This window comes from Bombina bombina, chromosome 1 (genome assembly GCF_027579735.1).
Source record: "Bombina bombina isolate aBomBom1 chromosome 1, aBomBom1.pri, whole genome shotgun sequence".
Lineage (NCBI taxonomy): Eukaryota > Metazoa > Chordata > Amphibia > Anura > Bombinatoridae > Bombina > Bombina bombina.
Window position 1 is genome coordinate 411,117,126 of NC_069499.1, and position 12,666 is coordinate 411,129,791.

General features: G+C 34.9%; 1 protein-coding gene across 1 annotated transcript in view; it reads right to left on the bottom strand.

The window, feature by feature from the left end:
• Nucleotides 1–12,666, bottom strand: part of CYTIP (cytohesin 1 interacting protein) — an 84,950-nt gene that overhangs the window by 54,987 nt on the left and 17,297 nt on the right. Inside the window, exons 5-6 of the mRNA XM_053689957.1 lie at nt 12,102–12,195; nt 4,177–4,243 (exon numbers count right to left, since the gene is read on the bottom strand). Of these exons, the coding sequence (XP_053545932.1) occupies nt 4,177–4,243; nt 12,102–12,195 (161 nt within the window). The remainder of the gene's footprint in view (nt 1–4,176; nt 4,244–12,101; nt 12,196–12,666) is intronic.

Consider the following 12,666-nt stretch of genomic DNA (forward strand, 5'->3'; position numbering starts at 1 on the left):
CCATGGAATTTAATTGAGGATCTATGCAAAAGTGTAGTATGGAAGGTAGTCTTAGTAAGAGAAATAGATGGCAACAACTCTCCCAGAGTGTGACCCAGAATTGACAACTGGAATCTGTCACTGTGGAAAAATGCCTGAGGATCTATGCCACAGAAGTGAGGAACACTGGTACAAACATTTATAAAAATATGTATATATATGAAAGGAATGCTAACTAGATGAACAACACCTATACTAGAGGATAGCACCACCCTAACAGTGGTTCAGGCTTTTATGGATATTCAACATGAGGATCTATGTTCATCCAGAGCAAAGAAGTGGTGAATAGCATAACTTACAATCACACATAAAGCGGTAACAATTGTGAATTTACATAAGGAACAAAACACAATGCCTGCTGATTAAGGTATTCAAGTATGGGGTGGCAAAACTGAATTCACACAGGGCAAATTGCTTACTGATTTTATATTGAGTCCAGCAACAAACAGCACCTTATTGTGAATGTGGTACACTTGATAGCACTACCATCTCAGTTAAACCGCACAGCAGTCATCATGTAGGAATGAAAACCGCAATACTTTACAGAAGTAGATGATCACCACAATAGTCCTCCGCTCTTGGATTCAATTCAATATGCAAAGAATGTTCCTCATAAAGCTGCACACTTGTAATCAACACGCAATGGAAAGCTGGTCCTGTCACACGATGGTGACGCCACACGCCAACGATCATTTCACCCCCCCCCCACATGCCCAAGTATCATAGGGGCTATCTGGGAGCCCAATAATGCTTTTCCCAGAGAAGACATTTCCTGAAATATATCAGTCTGCTCCCGCCTAACAATATCAGTTGAATCCTGAAAAAACAGGCAATCCCTCTCTTAACAAGGAACATGGTAACCCCAGCTAAGCGTTTTGGCCTTTATTTGGCCTCATCAGTGAAGTGCAGCTATATTCCTCTAAGTATATTGGGCAAGGAGTCCATATCTGGTTTCCCCATCACCCATAGGGAGACTTCGCTAGGGTCATATTAGAAACAAATACAAAAAACTAAGTGCTCTCTCAGAAACGAACATCAGGTCAATATATTTCATAATGTATGCATAAAGCACTAAATACACACCAAGGATTTTAGAAGCTTTAGCTGCAAAATATGTAATCAATGTATATTGCCAAGTTTACCAACATGTAATTCTTGATTTAACTGCTACACTGCTGTTTTTGAGTACACTGTAATACGTTTACATCAAAGGGAGAGGAATAACATTGCTGCATTGGGGCAGTTTAAGAATTGCCCTTTAAGTTGGAAGGGAGAAAAAAAAGAAAATTAAAATAGTTTTTAAGGTGGTATTTTAAGGATGCATGATTCCATTAAGAAACAGCACAAACATTAAAATGAAATTGCACTACTGAAATAAAAATAACAGAATAAGACTAAAAAATAAAATTAAGGAAAATATAATAATAATAATAATAATATTGGGACATTTTGGATATTTTGAGGGGCACTGCCCTCACTACCCCAATGGACCAACCACCACTGGGGAGCAACTATTTCCTAAAGATTTTAAACACACATTTTATGGTGCTACATTTAACATCAGTTAGGGTTTTATATCTATATATCAATAACAATAACTGAAAACCAGAAGAATGTAGAATTTGTTGTCGCTTTTATCTATCTTGAAATTTACTCAGAAAAGAGAGCAGGTATAAAATATTTAACCATACAAATATTAAATACATTTTAAAATTACACAAAATTCTAATTTCCCATTTTGACAATGAACAAATGCTGCCACACACATCCTAATTCTTCCAGCGTAGAAAACAATATAAAAAAAAACAAAACAAACATGAAATAGTTGCACAAAAAAATCATTCTTTGTAGTATTTCACAAGTGCCATCTATTTTTACACCCATCCAGTTCTCCCATTTATAATGATTCTTGGTCATTTTGATTATTTAACAGAGACATAGATCTATGTCCCTAACATCAACAACACAACAAAATGTGGCTTGTGGTTAATGTCAGGTACTATTACTATGAAACCCCTTATTTTAGTGGGACCTCTCTAATTCAAACAAAGGTCTTATAATATAGTTCTGTCAATTTTTATAAGACCTTTTTTAACCCCCCCCACTATAGAAATATATTATAAGACCCTTTGTTTGAAAGAGTGATCCTTGACCATTTTTTTTTATTCTTGGTCATTTTGGTTATTTGACAGAGACATAGATCTATGTCCATAGCATCAACAACACAACAAAATGTTGCTAGTGGTTACTGCAAGGTATTATTACTATGAAACCCCTTATTTGAGGGGGACCTCCACTGAGGATATATACTGTGTGACACAGGCTTTCCAATGCTTTTGTATTGCTTTGAAAAAATTTTGTTCTTGACTTTGTATTCTATATTTACATATTTGTATGATGGATTATAAAAGAGTGCTCTATTCCATTACTTTTTATAGGGTGTAGTATTATCTCTATACCTATGTCTTTCTTTTCTAGATAATATAACTTAATTGAGGGCCTGCAGCAAGATTAATACTTTACTGTTAAGAGAGGATGCGTTGATCCTAGAATACACTTTATGTGCTAGTTTCTAAATTTGCAGGTGTGTTCCTTTGGAGTCACTTCCCCCAGTACATTAAGTACATTATGTAGGTGATAGTATTTTTATGGTAATCAGATACTAATGCCAGGGGTATGAGACCATACATTGGACAGAGAGGGCTCCTCTCTTTCCAAACTGGGGTTTCATACCCCTCTGTGATTTATGTGAAGAATAGGTGTTCTAAAAGTGCCTCTCCCTCTCATCAGACACAGGAAGGGGGGGATAAATGGGGTAGGTGTTCACAATTAACATGATGATCGCTTAAAAATATATAGGTGTATTCCCTCTTCAATATGAGGGATATCACCCTTATTTAATTAACCTAGTTCCTTCTGAGCCAGGTGATCACCATTTTAACCATGAACAGTTGCATTTATGGGCTAAGAGATACATCATTTTAAAATGGAGAGCCTGCCTTTTCAAATTAGGGTCCCTTGTCCCTTTAGCACAAAAGGGTGGGGATAAATAGGGTATCTGAGGACTGAGCTATGAGCTTTAAAATCTCTCCTTCCCAGCCACAACTAAAGTAACAGGGAAATGTCTGCAGACTGTGAAGGTGAAAGATTTTGCAGTCTGTTTTGCCAAGTGCCAAGGATGACAAATGTTTAAAATGACATTCTACTATAAAAAGTTTCTGTCATGGTTAGACATGTTAAAATATTTTTGCAATAAAAACTGTTAAGTAAAATCATCTATTGCTCACTGGCTGACAGGGACAAGTCCCAAAGAAGATGGCAAGTTTGTTAGTTTATTCAGTATATGTTTATTTATTTTTTTAAAAGCATTGTACAACTGTGTATTATGTCCTTTTAAGATAATATTTCTCCATAACAATAGGGTACATGTATGTAATTTCAATTTGTGTTTTAATGAAAAATATATAAGAACATAATATATTTAAATACACATACATTATATACATTCCCATTTGCTTTAATTATATCTGTATATTTATTTATTCTCAGTTAGGTGCCAAGTCAGTTTAACTTCTGTACAGAAAATGGTGCTTAACTAAACTCATGGAAAAGATCCAAAATCTAAAGATAATAGGGCATATGGATCAAGCTCTGATTGGAGTTTGATGCCCCGTGTTTCTGGAGAGCCTGCAGGCTCGCCAGAAACAGCAATTATGAAGCAGCGGTCACAAAGACCGCGGCTCCATAACCTGTCCACCTGCTCTGAGCAGGCGGACACACATCGCCTGAAATCAACCTGATCGAGTACGATCGGGTTGATTGACACCCCCTGCTGGCGGCCGCGAGTCTGCAGGGGGGGGGGGGCGTTGAACCAGCAGCTCTTGTGAGCTGCTGGTGCAATGCTGAATACGGCGAGCGTATTGCTCGCCGTATTCAGCAAGGTCTGGCGGACCTGATCCGCAGAGTCGGATCAGGTCCGCCAGACCTTAATAACTAGAGGCCAATGTATCCATGCAGCTCTGTGGCCTTAGTTGATTTGGGAGAAAAGCCAATTAGCACTTCTGACACCAGGTGAAACCGTTCCAAATACAGTTGTTGATTCTGACAAACAGCAACACATACAATTCAGTATATTACCTTGAGAAAAAGCAGCTTGGCTTCAAGTTCTGATCTTCTAATTTTTATTCCATTTATGGTTTCAAGTCTATTAAGAATTAAAAACACAAAATCTTTTAAAAGTTGCAGTACAGAATCACTATGAATTAGTGCAGTGTTTAGCACATCAGTACTTGCAAGTGCAATGTAAGATTTGCTTGGGACATATAGTCAAAATCATGTCAAGAATCTTCAGAGTTTCATTTTTTTTATCTGGAAATAATTTTTATAACAATATGTGATGTGAAACTTTTAAAAATAGATTTCACAAATGTCTTTTCAATAAATATAATGCATGTGTTTGGACTTCGGTTATGAGCTGAATACAAAGTCAGTTTCAAAAGTTTAAATTTTTAAAACTGGGAAGATGCTTTTCAGCCAATCTTTTTAAAGTTGGCCAAAACTGGTTTTATTTTTTGATAGCCCAGATTTATGGGAATTATTGAATGTTTAATCAGATTAAAAAAAACTAAATTTATTCTACCTCACCTGATCTTTTCCAAGACACATTAGTTTGGCAGGCGAATAAACCTCTTAGTGAGGGATACTACAACCTTAAAGGTAATGTTAGTCTGAATGCACATTTCTTAAAACATTATTAAATATTAGAGTTAGGTCATGTGATGCCTTTTATATTGTGGGCTCTTGTAGATTTCCTATTCATGAAAAAAAAACATATTTAATGTAATCTATATCATATTCTCTATTTTTATACGTTTCATTAGCTTAGTAACATGAAAAGGAAACTGAAACTTCTTATGCAAGTCAAATATTCTTTATGTTTCAGTGCATATGTTTCAATGACAGTTGTGTGGGCAGTGACTTCCTGTTTGTCACACATACAATATTTAAAAATGTTTCCATAGTTTAGGGCCAAATTACAAGTGGAGCGCTATTTAGCAATTTTGCTAGTGCGCTAATTGTGCTAGAACTAAACTTTTTGCGCACATCAGGATGCGCTGGTATTATGAGTTAATATTGTACAATATAGAATTATAACCCGACATCAAAATATGAATATTTCAAATTCCAATGTTCTGTACATATCAGAATAGGTTATACTTATTATATATAGGAATATCAATTTAGAAATACTTAGAGCATATTCTGCTGTATGCACAACATTGGAATGTGAAATAATTATAGTAAACACATAATATAACACTTTATTAAATATGAATATTGCATAAATATACTTTTACATGTTTTCATCAACTTAACTTCAAAGGGCTCCAATACACTTCTATATAAGTATACATATATATTTATGTATGAGAGTATATAAACAGCACTGTATACAGCAAATATAAGCTAGAAATACACAATGTGTAGAAAAAAACACTTTATTTTACTGACAGACTATGTCTTAGAACATTTATAAAGATATAACATATGCCTATTCACAAAGCAATAGTATTAAATGTTGCTATTGTATATAGTCCTAACACATAAGTTAAAAAACTATTTGCACAATGGAGATCAAATTAAAGTTTTTGAGATGAAATGAAGCACTATTGTCCCCACTTTCATACAATATACAAATGTACAACATACAAATATGCAGTATTAAATCACAAGTATAAAAACCTTTTAAGAAACTAAAAATCATATAATACTCTGATAAATGAAGAGCGAGAGAAACTGCACTTGCCTGGCCAGACTCTGTGTATACGTTACCACTACTAGTTTCAGGGCCATGCCCCTTCCTCAGGTGTCTATATATATACTACACAGTCTATGAGTAACGCGTCAGACGCAGCCCATAATAGCCTCCTAAACGGCCCTACGCCATAGACATATCTGCCTACATATGCTGTCATATATTTGACTTGTTTTTTGGTTGAATAAAGTGGCACCTTGTTTTGAGCTTTTGACCGGAACATCTTTTCTTTATATATATATATATATATATATATATATATATATATATATATATATATGTGTGTGTGCTGCGTTAAATATTACATCGCAATTTAGCTCAAGTTCTTGAGGAAAAGTGAAACAAATTAATATAAATAAATAAATACACATACCGAAGATTTAGTTGCATATTTTCCCTCAAATTAAGAAAAGTCATCACCTTTAGAGTCCACTGGCATTTTCTACTAGCTAATGGGGGTTAAATTGCTTGTGCTCTGGGCACTAACATGTGTAACAAATTTGCTAGGGAACTAGTCACAAAATCAAGATATACACAAAGGTGATAAATAAAAAAATTTTTATACTTTGTATAGACTAAAAACACTGTTACATGCTGTGCAGATGAAAAACAACATAAAAACATAAACACAGCACAAAAACAAATTGTACCACTATTCTAAAACTAATAAATGTTGGGGTCTCACTCTCTGATTGGCCAGTGTTATCAGACATCCTGTTTGTGGGTCTCTTATCTTAAGGGACTGCTACAGGACTGGTCTCTGGTCCAAGGTTCTCTCAGAATCTTCAAAGACTGCTGGGCTCCCACTCAGCACTGTCTAGGACTGCTGCACCTAATCAAAGATCCAGTCATGACAGGCTCCCAGAACATCTGCTTCCACTCTCAGCAGTCTACACACACTAGTTCCAACTGTATATGTATATTAACATAACTAGTTAGGCCAGTCCCTCCTCTAACAAACTCAGGATATCTCTTTGTGGCTAAGGAGTTCTTGGCACCTTGCTGTCTAACAGCTGGCCATATACCTTTTGATTTGAATTCTGACAGGGTTGTGAGACAATGGGGCCTATTTATTATGTGTCTGTCCGACATGATCCGATCAGCGGATCATGTCCGACAGACATCGCTGAATGCGGAGAGCAATACGGTCTTCGAATTCAGCATTGCACCAGCAGCTCTTGTGAACTGCTGGTGCAACGCCGCCCCCTGCAGATTCGCGGCCAATCGGCTGCAAGCAGTGGGTATCAATCAACCCGATCGTATTCGATCGTGTTGAATTGCGGCGATGTTTGTCCACTTCCTCAGAGCAGGCAGACAGGTTATGGAGCAGTGCACAGGTTATTGGCCGCGAATCTGCAGGGGGCAGCATTGTACAAGTAATTAACAAGAACTGCTTGTGTAATGATAAATGCCAACAGCATATGCTGTCAGCATTCATCAATGTATGTTGGACATGATCTGCTGAGTGGATCCTGTCAGACAGACCGATGATAAATCGGCTCCATAGTATCTACTGAATTACTTTCACATTTGATCAATCAAAAGTTTTTGCTTAATTCCTAAACCTCTATTCTAGTTAATGGCCTAGATACCCTGGTTTCAGATACAGATTACCCTTGGGCAGCTATTCTTTGCTCAGTAGAAATGGGATATATTTTCACAGGCATGCTATAATTAATATCAAACCTTTGAAAAGCATCCCAATTAGGGATGGGCAAATGTTTTGCAAATGAAATTAATTTTTAACACATTCGATAGTTCGAATTTCGAATGTTTACATAACATTCTAACATTCGATTTTCGAATGTTCGGTTTCGAATTTTACTATTATTATTATTAATATTTGAAAATATTTGTTTTGAAAAATTCTAATTTATATATTTGTAAAATGCTTTCTTTAAATGTAATATTTGAATTATGCAATATTCGAATTCGAAAAATTCTAATTTATATATTTGTAATAGTATTTCTATAATGCTTTATTTAAATGTAATATTCGAATTATGCAATATTCGAATTCGAAAAATTAGAATTTATATATTTGTAATAGTATTTCTATAATGCTTTATTTAAATGTAATTTTCAAATTATGCAATATTCGATTGAAATAGAAACATTCAAATTTATATATTCATATTGAACTTCAATCTGATTGGCTGATTGCATCAGCCAATCAGATTTTTCCTACTTTAATTCCGATTGGCTGATAGAATCCTATCAGCCAATTGGAATTCGAGGGACGCCATCTTGGATGACGTCATTTAAAGGACTAGCCATTCGTCGGGTAGTCATCGTGCAGGAAGGATGTTCCATGCCGGAGGTCTTGAAGATGGAGCCGCTCCTCGTCGGATGGATGAAGATAGAAGATGTCGCTTGGATGAAGATGTCTGCCGGTCCGGATGTCCTCTTCTGCCCAGATAGGATGAAGACTTATGCTGGTCTGCATGTCCTCTTCTGCCCCATCAGATGAAGACTTCGGCCCGGCTGGGTGAAGACGACTCAAGGTAGGGAGATCTTCAGGGGGGTAGTGTTAGGTTTATTTAAGGGGGGTTTGGGTTGGTTAGAGTAATGGTTTTGTGGGTGGTAGGTTTTAATGTTGGGGGGGTTGTTTCTTTTTTAAAGGCAAAAGAGCTGATTACTTCTGGGCAATGCCCCACAAAAAGCCCTTTTAAGGGCTGGTAAAAGAGCTGGTTACTTGGTAATGTAGAATTTTATTGTTTTTTTTTATTTTATTAGGGGGCTTAGATTAGGTGTAATTAGTTTAAAATTCTTGTAATATTTTTTTATTTTCTGTAATTTAGTGTTTGTTTGTTTTTGTAATTTAGTTTAGTTTATTTAATTGTATTTAATTGGAGGTATTGGTAGCTAATTTATTTAATTAATTTAATGATAGTGTAGTGTTAGGTTTAATTGTAACTTAGGTTAGGATTTATTTTACAGGTAATTTTGTATTTCTTTTATCTAGGTAGTTATTAAATAGTTAATAACTATTTAATAACTATTGTACCTAGTTAAAATAAATACAAAGTTGCCTGTAAAATAAATATAAATCCTAAGATAGCTACAATGTAATTATTAATTACATTGTAGCTATCTTAGGGTTTATTTTACAGGTAAGTATTTAGTTTTAAATTGGAATAATTTATTTAATGATAGTGTAGTGTTAGGTGTAATTGTAACTTAGGTTCGTTTTTATTTTACAGGTAATTTTGTATTTATTTTAGCTAGGTAGCTGTTAAATAGTTATTAACTATTTAATAGCTATTGTACCTAGTTAAAATATATACAAACTTGCCTGTAAAATAAAAATAAATCCTAAAATAGTTACAATGTAACTATTAGTTATATTGTAGCTATATTAGGGTTTATTTTATAGGTAAGTATTTAGTTTTAAATAGGATTAATTTAGTTAATAAGAGTAATATTATTTAGATTTATTTAATTAATATTTAAGTTAGGGGGTGTTAGGGTAAGTGTTAGACTTAGGTTTAGGGGTTAATAATTTTATTATAGTGGCGGCGGTGTAGGGGGGGCAGGATAGGGGTTAATAAATGTATTATAGGTGGCAACGGTATGGGGGGCAGGATAGGGGTTAATAAATTTATTATAGGTAGCGGCGGTATAGGGGGGGCAGGATAGGGGTTAATAGGTATTATGTAGGTGGCGGCAGTATAGGGGGGCAGGATAGGGGTTAATAGGTATTATGTAGGTGGTGGCGGGGTCCGGGAGCGGCGGTTTAGGGGTTAACATATTTACTATAGTGGTGGTGGGGTCTAGGAGCGGTGGTTTAGGAGTTAACATATTTATTATAGTTGCAGTGGGGTCTAGGAGTGGAGGTTTAGGGGTTAATATATTTATTATAGTTGCGGCGGGGTCTAGGAGCGGCGGTTTAGGGGTTAATAACTTTATTTAGTTGCGGGGGGCTCCGGGGGCGCCGGTATAGGGGTTAGAACAGTATAGTATAGTGTGAGTGCTTAGTGACAGGGGTATCAATAAAGCTGTAAAAAAGCAGAAGAGCAGCGAGATTGATGATTGATAACTATCACAGTCCGCTGCTCATCGCCCCGTACTTGGTGCGCGGCTTTTTGACAGATTTATTGATAACTTTGGCGAGCGTATTCAGGTCCGCGGCGGCGATGTGAGGTGAGCTTAGGCAAGCGTATTGGGGCCGGCGAAGGCAGGTAAGTACGGAGCTTCATAACTAGAGGCCAATGTATAAATGTTTTTAAATTTGCACTGTTGCAATGCACTGGTTGCCTTGGCAATGGTTTTGGCGCTTTTGCACACAGGGGGAGGGTGTAATGTAAGGGTATAAATGTTTTGCACATTGTCTGTAACACTGGTCTGATGAACGGGAGCATTCCACGAAACATCACAAAATAAACTTCTTTGTTTTCTACTTTAAAGACCAGAGAGTGCTGTCTCTTGTTTGCTATACCTTAACCTCATTAAAGCACCCTGGCATGTGAAGAACGGTTTGTGAGAGTGCACCTTCCTCAATTTGTATATATATTAAATATATATAAAAATATTTGTATATATATAAAATATATAACGTTTTTATGCCATATTTTTCAGAAATAATTTTTATTAGATGGTGTTATTATGAGTGTAGCTGTACTTTGTAATGTATTTTTGATGTGTTTTGTAACACTTTTTTTGTTTCACTAAACAGTTAACCACAGCTTTGAGGACGCGCTAACCCAACAAGTATTAACTTAAATTGCGCTCAAGCAATCATATTTACTTGTAATAAACTTGTAATACCTGCGCAAATAACGGAAGTTGTGTATTGAGTTTAGGTCATTTAAAAACAATAGCAGCAAAGTCTCAATTTATTCAGAATGTTTTTACAGTTGGCTCATGTCTTAATGTATGGCAAGATTACAGAAAAATCTTGTAATTACTAGGTGGTCCCTTTAACAACATATACTGTACCATCAAAACATTGATGCCTAGATTACGAGTGGTGCACTAACTGTAGCACAAGTGCGATAACGTGTTTTTAGGCTCCCTAGAGCGTCTTCAGCCTCTCTAGCCTCACCAGTCCTTATGTTATTAAATACTATTTAAAAAAATGATATCGAACTTGCGCTACATCTAGCGCACCACTCGTAATCTAGGCACGAGAATGTTGTGCAATAAATAGAATCAACAAATTATTCCTCACAATATTCCAAAATAAAACTAAGTTTTTGTACCGCTGTCAATAAATATAACACTATTCTTTAATAAATGAAGCTGACATGGGCTTGTAAAGTTACAGTGGTGGAATGTGAGAACCAAAAATTATAATTTGACCGCAGTTTCCATCAAGCTCACTAAAAATGTTCTGCTTGCCCCTATTAATGACCCAAAATTTTCAACAGCCTCTCCTAGGTGTAAAATGTTAAAATGCCCTTTACAACTGGTATTTATTTAAATTGTCAAACACACAAATATTCAATAAAATCATATGAATAATTAAGAATTACGATGGCTCTAATATATCACATAAAGGGTGCTTACAAATAGTAATATTTAACTTGTAAAATACTAAAATATTATATATTAAAGTTATAATTCATAATGTATGATAATAAAATGTTATTGTTAAAGAGTTTAGTTAATATTTATATGTAAAATAGATGTGCATGTTTCAGCTGAGATGAAAGGATCACATGTGAAGATTGCAAAGCCAAATCCAGTCTGTTAGAATTGCTAAGTAACATTTTTTGAGACACTAAATTTTTTCAAAACTCACATTTCTTCCTGTGCAAAATAAGTCTAGCAGTGTCAGAGAGTGGGCTAAACAGGAACCTTCTCACAGCTTTTTGTTCTGCAGAGATTTCTTATCTGTTTCACAGTTTTAATGTGTACAAGACTGTTACAAATTTGAGGCAAATTTAGAACAATTATAGAGAAAAAGAATGTATAAGAACAATAAAGCTAGACTTAAATACACGCAGTATCCGACGACCGCAAAAAGTTAGCCCATGTGTGGGAGTGATAAATAGTGCTTCAATAACAAGTACTCACTGGCTTCTATAAATAAAGCAAATAGAATGGAAAGAGTTTGGCTTTTGAAAAACAGTTGCAGCAAATAAGATATTATTCTATTCAAAAATATACATACTTAGCATATATGTTAATTTTGTCGAAATACTAAAAAAAGTCTTACAAATTACAAAGTGTTTTATTTCCCCTTTATCTAGGATGACAAATGATGTTAATAAACACAACCATCTTAAGAAATAGGTTAACGTACCGGAGATAATTTCCTGAAGACCTGATCAGTTCAACTGTCTTCTGATGGCTATAGCCGTCTGTATTTATCCCATTTATATTAGTTAGCATGTCACCTAAAATATATGAGTACAAATAACATTTTTTTGAACACTAATACATTATTTAACATACACTTTGGTACAATACAATATTTAATTATTTGCATATTTACAAAAACATAATTTTCCATTTCAATTTATATAGCATATTGATTAGTATTTTTTTCCCATTTTTACTATTTACCATAAACAAATTTGCACAAATAGCATAGTATATTGCATAGTATTTAAAGGTTTGAAAATTATAATAATGTATATAAAGATAGATTCCAAACTTTAAGTTTTTATAACCCAGTAAACTTTTCCTAACCATGAAAACCTTCTAGTACTTGAAACAACATTTTTCTATTTTTCTTGAATACATACACATATTTTATATAAAAGCACAATGTATTACTTAACTTCTATATTACCTACATCCAGATTTCTATTAGGAAAAAGTGGTGTTAAGAGAAATATAACCTCAAATGATTCCCCAATATCTAG